This window comes from Amphiura filiformis, chromosome 20, assembly GCF_039555335.1.
Source record: "Amphiura filiformis chromosome 20, Afil_fr2py, whole genome shotgun sequence".
Lineage (NCBI taxonomy): Eukaryota > Metazoa > Echinodermata > Ophiuroidea > Amphilepidida > Amphiuridae > Amphiura > Amphiura filiformis.
Window position 1 is genome coordinate 23,887,903 of NC_092647.1, and position 12,804 is coordinate 23,900,706.

At 38.5% G+C, this 12,804-nt stretch overlaps 2 protein-coding genes across 2 annotated transcripts; one reads left to right on the top strand and one right to left on the bottom strand.

The window, feature by feature from the left end:
• The first annotated feature begins 438 nt into the window (after positions 1–438).
• Positions 439–7,385, top strand: LOC140142218 (uncharacterized). Its single transcript, XM_072164185.1, has 2 exons — positions 439–462; positions 6,825–7,385. Exons 1-2 carry the CDS (start codon positions 439–441, stop codon positions 7,383–7,385), a joined length of 585 nt encoding a protein of 194 aa, XP_072020286.1.
• A 735-nt stretch (positions 7,386–8,120) lies between these two features.
• Positions 8,121–12,211, bottom strand: LOC140141890 (uncharacterized). The gene is made up of 3 exons (XM_072163760.1): positions 11,904–12,211; positions 10,697–10,963; positions 8,121–9,935 (listed from the first exon to the last, which is right to left on the bottom strand). The coding sequence occupies exons 1-3, from the start codon at positions 12,016–12,018 to the stop codon at positions 9,208–9,210; spliced, it is 1,110 nt and encodes a 369-aa protein (XP_072019861.1). The 5' UTR covers positions 12,019–12,211; the 3' UTR covers positions 8,121–9,207.
• Positions 12,212–12,804: the final 593 nt, after the last annotated feature.

The following is a 12,804-nucleotide window of genomic DNA, read 5'->3' on the forward strand; positions in this document are numbered from 1 at the left end:
TCGAACACTGAAAACTACATCGATGGCCGGGAAAGGTCTTATCTGCAATAGCTGCCCTGTAGACATTTGACAATTTCTGCATTCTTAATTGTGCACAATCTAAAAATATGGCACCTGGCAGCTATTGCAGGTAGGGCATTCTTCCCCTAAACCCTCATTTATGTAGGCCTATTTTTAGCATATTAAGATATGTCATGTATGTAGAAGATAAAGTAGACATTGGGGGTTTACAGCAATGCAGAAATTATCCAAACGTGTGTGGGACAGCTATTGCAGAAAGGGCCTTCTTGTTCTAAACCTTCGATATTTTAGTGTTCAAAATGTGTTCTGCAAACGCTTAGTAAACTAATGCCTCTGTCATACTTACATGCTGCCGCTTGACGTATCAGCCAATCATAAACCTTGATTGTGTCCGTTTGGCTGCACTGCTCATGCGTCATGCCGCTCAGCGACAAGCGGCATGTAAGTATGAAACCAGCGCTACAGAAAAGTGGACACATATTGAGGAAAATTGAAAAATATATATTGGAACGCATGTGTTCAGAACGCGTTACGCGTAAGGTGTTCAGAAACCAGACGTCCGTTTCACTTTAAATTATAGCTTTGTATAGGTAGTCATTATTTCGTTACTGTTAAGTTTTGTTCCAATTGTCTTTTACATGTTTTAAAGTGATATCTTATCCGTAGAACGGTAAAAATGTTGTAAAAATATTATGCACTAGTGTGTTTCTGACAAAATATTTCTACATTGTTAGAGTAACGTTTTGTAGAAATTTTTCTGTTGAGGTTTTGACATATTAACACTGCAAAAACAAATTTTATTAGAGCGACACTTGATAAACACGTAATTAGTGTTAAAGGGTATCTGTACCATAAGCTAATCAATGGCTATATAGTTGCAGCAATAATAAAAACGACAAACAGTAAAAGTCCCAAGCTTATATACGTCCAACATGATGCAGTCATGTCTACAGTAGAATTCACCTCGACCTTTGCAGGACTTAAACCCCATTAAAAGCTATTAAACCAAGATAACACTCATTGAAAACAGCTCAACTGATTAAATCATATCTTCTCTGGTTAAATACACACAACATAAGTTTCTGCTTTACACATACAATGGAGCAATGCGCTGGGATTATAGTTTCAGTTGGGTGAACGATTATAAAGCGAGCGCTAGAGAACAATTCTGTGTGGTCTTTGTTTACGAAATGAGACAATACGTGCTTATTGTTAACCAGCGTTCTTGAAAATGAGAACCATGGTGGTTTGCAGACTTAACACGGTTTGGAAATAATTTCTTCATATTTTTGGTGTTATCTGTCGTTTACATATCCTTCCTAAAACACCAAAGTACGCATATTTCCAAACATCTAAATTAGCTAAAAATTTAGGACATGTTACAAAACTATATTTTCTAGAATTTTATAAGAGTACTTTTAATATTGGCCGGTTATTTTTCACACAGCGACGTTAACTAGGCAATGTACTATTACCTATAACATACACTAAAACACCAAAGTACGCATATTTCCAAACATCTAAATTAGCTAAAAATTTAGGCCATGTTACAAAACCAGAGGATGAGTTAAGCACTTCCCAGCAAGTCTTGCGGTTAGCACAGCTGTGTGAGTGAACATGTCACCACTGCCCGCCCACTGCATACACACGTGCATGGTTAAATTTGAATTTGGACAGATATATTTACAATAAAAACCCCTTCAAAAAGTTGGTCGAATTCACATTTTATGTCATCTACAGAAGGCGTGATATATCCTTCATGCATACATCACTTTAGATCTGAAATCGACCAAGTAATAATGACACACGGGCAATTCTAAAACAACATCTTTTGCACAGAGTTCAATGGGATTTGAAAAGTAAAGTGGCAGTTGAAACTCTAGTGATAACACTTTTACAGTGCATGATGGGGCTTCCTTAAATCATCCTCTGTTACAAAGCTATATTTTCTAGAACTTTAGAAGAGTACTTTTAATATTGGCCGGTTATTTTTTCACACAGCGACGTTAACTAGGCAAATCCCCATACTTTTAACGTAGGCCATTTGTAGAGGTCACGCGTTAATGGTAAGAGCACTGTGTATTGTGTAACTGCAGTATGAATAAAGGAGAAATTCTTAATTCCTTACGACGATTAGCGGTGAGTTTGCGATCCATGGTGGCTGCCATATTGATACCCGATGTATTTTTATTACGCTGTAACGGTACCCCGATTTTGAAACCAGCGAAATCCGTGTCACCAGCCTCGTCCCTCGTGAACTTTGGTGACACGAAGCGAATACTACCAAAGTTCAGATTCAACATTCGTTCAAAAGAAAACGCGAGAATTTCTACCCATAAAACTACAGAAGAACATAAAAAAATGTATTTTAAGTAATATTTATGATCAACAATGTCTTTTGAGAACGAAAAGTAAAAACAGCACTAAAAACCAAAATTCGCTGTAGGGGTCGCGAAATATGCCATACAGCAACACACGCTCGCCGTGGGTCTGTGTGAAAGGTTACACTACCGTTTGTGGCAGAAAGGATTCACAAGCAGCTATCATGGCGGCTCCCTTGAATACAGAAACGAAGGAATAAAAGTGCTTTTTCTTTGTTAGGAATATTCCGAAATTCATTTAGAGTGTCTGGTATGTTTAATTTAGGGGTATATAACTATATTAGCCATTGATTAGTTTATGGTACAGATTTCCTTTAAACTACATGTTTAATAACACTAAGTTATGTTAATATCATGCTGAATCATTGTTAATAAACACTTATTACGTGTTTGTTAAGTGTTCTATTATAAATACACACTATATCGTGTTTAAATATAAACACATGTTTTTGCAGTGAATTGGTAGAGTTTAAACCTACACAAACAACTAAACTTTTACTAATGTGAGCTTTCGACTGGACAACTCAGTGTTGTTGTTTTTTCTGGCTCGAAATTTCACGTAAGTTAACAATTTTTATTGAATACTTCACTAAATAGCTGTATATAATGTTGAGTTCAACTGAATGCGTTCATCATGATTAATAATATATTGTCAAAAATCGACTATGGTATAGTCTATATGTGTATAGGTTGCACTTTACCTATAGTGTTAGGATACTTTGCGAATAGTGTGCTATATTAATATGTCTGTTTGTTATTTGTATCTATATCTTCGAAAACATTCCAAGAAGTAGGCCATAAAAAAGCCACCAGGAGAGTATAGAAATATTAAAATCATCGGAAATTATAGCCAGAAATACAAGTATGCCGCTATCTCAAAGCTTGTGAAGATTTTGAAATCCAATTCGACTCAAACTCAGTCAAAATTAGTTTGAAATTGCTCGAAACTTTCAAAACTTATATTCTCATATAAAAGTACACATTAATATTTTATAATTTTAAGTTTTTATCACACAATTCCTACAAATAAATGCTTCAATATCATGTTTGTGCAGATGTTTTTTTTGTTTAACAAGAAACTGTGGGGGGGGGGGGGTGAAATTGACCAATTTTTCCTAGGCAAATTGCACACCGCAAATCGAGCTCTGCAGCTGTGAGACGTCCTATTTTTCAAAAACTTTTTGGCTCAATTAATATAGTTTGTTTGAGTAACATACAACCAAAGACCCATTTAACTTATTTTATTACCAATAATTTATAAAGCATTGGCTTATAACAATTTATGCTAGTGGTGTATGTACAGGCGCGGATTCGGGGGGGCTGCGTGACGCAACTCTATGGGTACATATAAAGCAATAATAAATACAATAAAAGTCAAACCTGTCCATGAATGACTTCAACTGGTCCGTTTTAGGCTTTTTCAAGCTTACACAATAATAGTGACAAAATGGTCCACCGAATGGCTTCAATTGGGTCTTCATTTTCCAAAAGTTTCTAACTTCTAAGGGGGCACATCCCTACTCCGATTATTTTTTTGGGGGGGGCGAACACGATTTCTGTAATTATATTGTTTTTCAGTTTATATTATAAATTGGATCGTTCAGCCTCATAGTTACGGCAGGCTTGTACGTCACGTGACGCGTGTCATATACCGCCTGGCATTTGTGTCAGAATGATGACAGCGCCATCTTAAAGTAAATGTGCATTTAAATCAGGAATGGCATGTATAGCGCCATCTTAAAACAGTTTACCAAGCAGGCTATTCCGTGAAGCACTGAGTGTTCCACAAGCAGAAAATCGAAAGGAGGCAGAAAATTAAAAGGGGACATATCTGACAGTAAAAGCTAATTTTTTTGGAAAAGAAATACTTATCTATTTTTTATGGAATTGTTACAATATGTAGGCCCTAGATATAAACAAACATTTGAGCAAAACACTTTCGGAATATTGTCCTTTCGTTGATGATATCTAAAAGTGACGCAAAAAATATCTTTAAAATTTTAAAAGTAAACATGGTATGGTAAGTACACCCTATTAAAGGAGGATTTCGTGATCCTAGCATCCTCTTTTTATGACATTTTCAGTAGATATCCACGAAAAAGCTTATTTCCAAAATTTCCGTTGATTCCGATTTTGCGTTTGCCAGTTATGCATGATTATGTGTATTACACTGCTCCATAGACAATGTGTTGTAATTTCGCTCTGGTGCACCAGAACGAAATTCAAATTTAACGATATTTTGCTAAACGAATTAATCTGCAAGAAATAGCCAGAGGTACTAGTATCCAGTGGTGTAAAATTCTCAACTTTTTTTTGGGAAAAGTGGGGGGATGAGGCTGTGGATCACGAAATGCCGCAATCCAAAACGTTATTTTATTTCAAAAGAAAAAAAGAAGACAAACAAACGAGAAACACAGTGCTCAACATGCTCAAGAATTAATCATACTTTGAACAAATAAACAGAGTTTTGGAATTAAATCTAATACTGATGAAGTCTGGTGGTTCTAGACGCAACGTCGCAATAGTTGCAAAAAGTAAGTTCCAGTATATTAGATTTAATTCCAAAACTCTGTTTGAAACTACTGGATGACTAAGAACATTCACTCACTTTGAAATAAAATCACGTTTATATATTTTGCGGAAATGTTTAACTGAATTGGCAGTTTTTTTAAATTGAATTTGGCAATGAATTCCATTAATATTGGACCAGCAGTACGAATGGTATGGTCAGTAAATGTTTTATTGTTTTAATGAATTCCATTAATATTGGACCAGCAGTACGAATGGCATGGGCAGTAAATGTTTTATTGTTTTAATGAATTCCATTAATATTGGACCAACAGTACGAATGGCATGGTCAGTAAATGTTCTATTGTTTTAATGAATTCCATAATATTGGACCAGTAGTACGAATGGCATGGTCAGTAAATGTTTTATTGTTTTAATGAATTCCATTAATATTGGACCAGCAGTACGAATGGCATGGTCAGTAAATGTTTTATTGTTTTAATGAATTCCATACTATTGGACCAGCAGTACGAATGGCATGGGCAGTAAATGTTTTATTGTTTTAATGAATTCCATTAATATTGGACCAACAGTACGAATGGCATGGTCAGTAAATGTTCTATTGTTTTAATGAATTCCATAATATTGGACCAGCAGTACGAATGGCATGGTCAGTAAATGTTTTATTGTTTTAATGAATTCCATTAATATTGGACCAGCAGTACGAATGGCATGGTCAGTAAATGTTTTATTGTTTTAATGAATTCCATACTATTGGACCAGCAGTACGAATGGCATGGTCAGTAAATGTTTTATTGTTTTAATGAATTCCATTAATATTGGACCAGCAGTACGAATGGCATGGTCAGTAAATGTTTTATTGTTTTAATGAATTCCATACTATTGGACCAGCAGTACGAATGGCATGGTCAGTAAATGTTTTATTGTTCTTCATCAAGTTGAATTTACTAGCGTTTCTCGTTTGGTAGTTATCAATATTGGAACGTAGTGTATAAAGAAATCATCAAATACACCCGGTAATGCATTATTACTGTGTACAATTCAAGCTTGTGGGCCTACTGTTTAGGGTCGGCAAGAGTTCAAATATTGTATTGGTAAATAAAGGAGCAGTGTGGATTCTATAACGACAATTTTCTATTGTCCTACGAGATTTATTCTCTATGCAAGCAAGGGTTATGATAATGTTAATAGATTATAACTTAAACAACATGAAACGTGTTGCCAGATAACAAGATGGACAATGATTAAAAAAAAATGCATTTTTAACTTTAAAAAATAATACCAGCATCCAGTTTTTGCTGTTATATATGTCTGATGGTCTTTCAAAGCATAAGAATCTAATTCGGAACCATCTGTATGAAATGACTTTAATCAGAGCTGAAAGTTAAAAAAAGAAAGACACCCAACACTTTTTGCCACTTTTTGCTATTTGCAAATCAGTTTCTCAGGTATAGAATTGCAGATTCATACGTAGTGGTAACAATGAAAATTATTAATGTAGACTTCAACACTGCTTGTTTATTTCGCTTACCGGGAGCGCTTTCGAGGAAATCCCTCGTCATCAGCCGATGTTGTTAGCTCTGATGTTTTCTTGGAAACGGCTAAGGACCAACCTGATCAACCTCGGTTTTACTTCAAGATCAGAAAGTCTACGAAGAGGTAAAGAAAGATCCAACTCAAAAGTTCCAAAGCAAGCTCATTAAGCTCTTGAAAGAACTAAAAGAGCAGGGTGCCATAGACAACAAGACATACGGTATTGGAAATTATATCCAACGGTAGCGGATGTCCCTAGATTTTACGGACTGATTAAGATCCACAAAGCCAGTGCACCCATCAGGCCAATTGTCTCGAGCATTGGTGCAGTAACTTACAATCTTGCTCGGTTTGTCGCAGACATCCTCTCTCCGCTTAGGTAATACGGAACATCACATCACACATACTCAGGCATTTGTTGAAAGAATCAAAGATCTTAAATTAGAGCCTGATGAGTCTATTGTGTCTTTCGATGTATCAGCTCTATTCACCTCCATACCGGTGAACGAGGCCCTTACGGTGGTTCGTGATTTATTGGAAAGTGACGACACCTGGCAGAAAGAGACAGCAGAAAATCTTGATGTGGACAGTGTTATCCAACTACTTGAATTTTGTCTGAACACCACCTATTTTGTATTCAGAGGGAAGTTTTACCAGCAGAAAGATGGATGCGCGATGGGAAGCCCCTGTAGCCCGTTGGTGGTCAACGCGTACATGGAATTCTTCGAAAGGAAAGCTTTGTCATCAGCTCCTCACCCGCCGCGGTTGTTTCTTCGATATGTCGACGATACATTCTGTGTGTTAAAGACCGCACACGTGGAAGAATTCACCAGTCACATCAACAGGCAGGATAAGAACAGAACATTCAATTCACCAGGGAGGAAGAGGAAGACGGGCAAATTCCTTTCCTCGATTCTTTAATCGTGCGGGTTAGCGACGGCAGTGTGAAGATCAAAATCTTCAGAAAACCTACACACACTGACCAATACTTGACAGTGACGTACCGTGGCCGCCCCAACCCCGGGGGCTGAAGAAGAAATAATTTTGCCGCCCCTTCCTTAACAGCCCGAAAAGGTTGACCCCAATTTTTTCACGGTCGTTTGAAAAGTGAAGAGCAAAAAAAAAAAAAAAAAAAAAAAAAAAAAGGATTTTAGGCACCAGCGTCCCAAAAGCAACCTTTTTCAAATTTTTTATGCTTTTTCAATTTTGGCGCCCTTTTTCTTTGCTAATTCGTTTTGCCGCCCCTTCGTTTTTGCCGCCCTGTTTTTGCCGCCCTTTTCTTCTTCCGCCGCCCCGTTTTGGCTGTCCCCTGCACGCAGCTCCCTGCTTTTACCCCGGTCCCCACCCCCACCCAAAAAAAAAATACGCGCATGCTTGAGTTTTGAGTCACACCACCCTCTGGAACACAAATTAAGCGTGGTCAGAACGTTGATTCACAGAAGTGAAATAGTGACGGATCCATCGCACATTAAGTCAGCGCTCCGTATAGTTGTGGATACAGAGATTGGACCTTCTTACGTGCTCGTGAAAAAAAGGATAAATCAAACCCACAGGAAACTGTCCGAGTCCGCGAGTAGGGCCTTCACTGTCACCTTGCCTTACATTGAAGGCACCTCTGAACGTCTACGTAGAGTGTTCAACACAGCAGGTGTGCCTACCGCATTTAAACCCCATCAGACATTACGTCAGACCTTGGTCTCCCCGAAAGACAAGGTAGACAAGTTGAAACAGTCGGAAACAGTCTACAAAATTGCATGTGCTGATTGTCACGCCACATATCAAAGAGTCGGGCAGGAAGCTAGAAAAGCGACTTGCAGAACATAAGTCGAAAGCGGCTGGCTCTAAATCGGCTGTACACGAACATGTAAAAGCGAGCAAGAACACGCACCAAATAGACTGGGACAACGTAAAAATACTGGAGAAAGAAACAAAAGAATTTCCCAGGAGGGTCCTGGAAGCTATCCAGATCAATTAGCAGCAGGGACCTTCCAAGAAAACATCAGAGCTAACAACATCGGCTGATGACGAGGAAGTTCCTCGAAAGCGCTCCTGGTAATCAGAAATAAACAAGTAGTGTTGAAGTCTAAATTAATAATTTTCACAGTTTCTTCAACTATATACCAAATGCCATATCCATAGCAGGTTTCAAATGATTCCAAATTAGTCATATTTTGCTAATACAAACAATTCCTGCGTAAATGTCTTTCGGGCATTTTAAGGAAAAACGTGAAATTTGATTACTATTCTGATCTGCTCTTATCGGGTTTTTTTGTGCGAAAAACAACGGGTTTTGTTGGAGTGAAGAAGCTTTTTTTTTTTGTCATTTACATAATTGTTGATATTTTGCTGCAGGCTATGTCAGCTTCCATTTAAGCCATCTGAAGTGGCCAAATGGTATTTTGTAGTCACTTCAAATATTGGTCTTCATTACAGATACATGCTTTCACCATTTCCACAGCACCTAATCCTGATATCATTTTGACTTCGCTTTCAACAGACGAAAAAAGATATTGAAACTTATTTTTTTCACAAGCTAAATAAGAAACTACATGGAAAATATGCAATGACTACTATTTGCAGAAGCTGAGATATGAGAGTGGAGGTAAAACTTTTTGAATGACCCTCGTACGGTGTAAAAAAGTTACGGTGATTATGTATTGGAGCAGATTAATTTCAGACACCCAGTGTGTTAAACAATGATTAAATCCATTGGTAATTCTTTGTCTCATTCATTTCTTCATCGTCACTGACTTTGCTCATCTGGTGGAGGAGCATTAGGCATAACTTTAGGTTTGTCCTCAATCTCACCATCACCTACTAATGTCGATTCAGGCAACGCACTAGCTGCGTCTGCGACAGGTGTATAAGGAGGAGGCGGAGGAGTCGGTGTTCCTATTTCAGTAGAATCGGGTGGTTGTGGTTGTGATTCCAGGTTTTGATACCCCGGAGCTTGTGCGGGGAAATAGTACCCATGCATCGTAGCAGCTGGAGGTGGCATTGGAGTACCACCTTTTTCTACGTACGTTGGTGCTGCACCTACGTAGGCAGTTCCTGACGAGTAAATAACAGGGGCTGGTTGCCCTGCTAATAGGCGACGGTTTTCTTCACCCATCCATATTTGGTGATTCGCCCGTTCCACTATCCACTTCAATCGAATCATATCGATTAGCCATCCGATACCCCAGAACCCCAAAGTGAAGAAAAATAGAAGACCCCATACGTATTGTTTGAGGTAGAAGCGATGGCACCCCAGGACACCGAGAACGATACAACAAACATAGCAATCGTCAAGATGGTAGAATTGGTCAGTGAATTCCACTCCCTCGCTTTTGGCTTTCAACTGTTCTTTATATCGTCGATGTAGTCTTGGAAGCCGAAACCAATCCATTATATATCCAGCACCGCCCATCCCTAGCGTAAGGAAGTAAGCTATCCCCCATCCATAACGTTTGAGGTACATCTGGTGGGAACCTGGAGAGGCAATGGTAGAATAAAGACACGATGTTTGTTTGTTTGTTTTGTTTTTGAATTATTAAATTGATGAAGCAAGTGTCTATTAGGATTGGGGGGGGGGGGGGTGGGAAGGAGGGGGGGGGGCTATGGACTTATTATACTCATAACGTCATTGTATTCCTTGCACACACCAGTAAGATTTCTCAATACAGCTTCTCCCAGCAACGTAATCTAAAGCTGAACAGAAAGCGAGGCAGAATTATTCGGCTCGCAACTATTAGTCTAGACAATAATGTCTCCATGTGAGTGGTAGCTTGATTTTTTGCTTCAGTCAGTAATTTTTGGATAAATATGTTGTACAATATACACCAGAGATGCAAAAAAGTATTTGCCACATTTTTTATTTCATGTGGGCGGGGCCTAACCAGCCAATTAAAAATTGAACGCCATTTTTCCACATTTTTGTACTATATCAGAAAGGGGAGCTATCATTAACGCCCCTAGGACTTACTCAAATCAACCTTTTTAGGTTCCTTATATGACCCCAAAAGACATCCAATATGTTCTCCGAAATCAAATGTAACCCTAATGCAGATATTCAAGATGGCCGCCAAAATGATCCCCAAAACACGTTTTTTTAAACTAAAAATACACTAAATTATAGAAACAAAACCATAGCGCGATTTTTTCAAGGCAAAAATATAAAAAGTCTCAGGTAGAGCCTATTTTTATGGTAGGTCGTGATACGCCAATACAACAATTATTGTTTTATACCTTACCTAGGACACCGGTGACTACGAGCATGAGATAACATTCCAATAACTTCCGGTTATCCGTGACGTAGTTCAGCATATTTTCATCTCGGAAACCTTCTTGTTGGTTCTCCCATCTCCATCTGGCTTGGTTGGCTCGATTTGCATCGACCACCAGACTCTTCATACGAAACCAATCCGCTATCCATCCGAAACCTGCTAAGCCAAGAGTCAGAAGGTATGTGAGTCCGAGAGAGTAGTTCCCAAGGTAGAAATGATGAGCGCCAGTGAAACCTATAGGATTTGTAGGAAAAGAAAAAGAAAAGAAAATCAATGCTCACAGTTTGGCTCGCAGTTCAATGCTCACGGTTTAACTGCAAGTACCAGGGGCGTAAAGCCTCGCGGCACATGGACAAGGAGCAGTGCGGAGCCCTTAACATATTTTTTCTCTCTCCCCCCTGATTTCTTGTTCGCTTTTGCTCGGGGCCCCTGGACTTCATTCAACCTGTCCACCCGCTTGCTACACGCCCTGATAGGTACGCTGGTGGCACTGGCCACAACATGCTCCAAATCAAAACCTGCAGGCATCTATAAGATACGGAAGCAGGGAGCCATAGGTGATCTGGGTGAGAAGTAAGTGCCAAGCTAGAAAACAGGCGACGAGCGGCATGATAAACAGAGACGGCAAAACAGCTCACTTGTATGACACGTATAAAAGATGAGCCTGATTTCTTGATCCAAAAGGTGCTTTGTTGATCAAGGAACCAGGATTTCCATCGATAAACATGGTTTCTTAAAAAGTCTGAGCCGATCAGCCTATATCGAACAAAATCACGAACTAGTGGATTCGCCCTACTACCATGGTAATAATTTCTGACACGAAGATATAGGGACGATGGCGTTGTGCTCCGTTTGTCCAAACCAACCATTAGTTATTTCCCTACGTTCTGAGCATAGGTATTGGTGACTCTAAGAAGAGCGTAATGTGCAATTGATGGGCACCAAAGAAACCTAATGAAAGGCCATTATGGTATGTACATGTTGGGGTGCTTCAAGTTGATGTTGATATCAGACTCAGAGCTCACGAATCAGAGTCAGAACTCAGCGTCAGAGTCAGAACTTATACCCTGTCTAGAAGTTTGGGGTGTTCGATCGCTTTGTCTGTTTCACTTTACTGTGAAGACTCGAACCCACAGCCTCTATTAATTTAAACAACCTGATTGTCTCTACTTACCCAGTGGAATTCCTAGAATGTATGCTATACCCACTGTTCTCTGTTTTACAGTCGTTGATTGCCCTGTTCCAAAATCATCGGACGCCTGTAATTGATCGTCTGTACTCGTCATCATGTTCCTGGATATCTTTTAACCCTTTTCCACCAACAGGCGGGAAAAAGGATAAACTTATTATAGAAAACAGAACAACTTACATACTGGTGATTTACTTTGAACGTGATTCTACGTACGTATTATTTGTATGAATAAAATCATGTGTTCATTATTCATTGTCAATAAGTAACAACAGATTTGGGCAAAGTCAATCTCAAAGTCCAGTCGCCAGCGATGTTATTACTATTAACCGCCGAAAGGTCCGCTTATATTTTGCACCCGCACGGAAGTACTTATTATAAGTACTTCCTCTTATGTCTACAAGCACTCACAAGTTCATTTCTATTATTAAGAGTTGACACAAGTGGTTTACAAATGAAATAATATTTTTCAGTCAAGCACAAATTACATCTATTTGTATTCGGAGAGTAGGCTTTGGCACGTGTGATTATTTTCCATGCAATTGAGAAATTAATATTCTAGTACTTTAAAGACCATATATACAGGGTGATTTAAAATGAACTGTACCCAAATTCAAAAATTCAAATAAAATACTTACCGACATACAAATAATTTGTGTTTGTAAGCTATAACAGGATAGTATGTTTCCTATTATTGGTGAAACAATCGTGTCATTACCTCTAATGGTTTTGAAGAAAAGTACATTTTTTATAAAACCCACCAATTTTGTTACTGAACACGGATAAACTTAGTTCTATGTCTTGGTCTAAAAATGGGATGATAAATTGAAAATGAGATATCTTCTGACTAAAACCACTTATTATCAAAATTCAAAATTTCTACTAC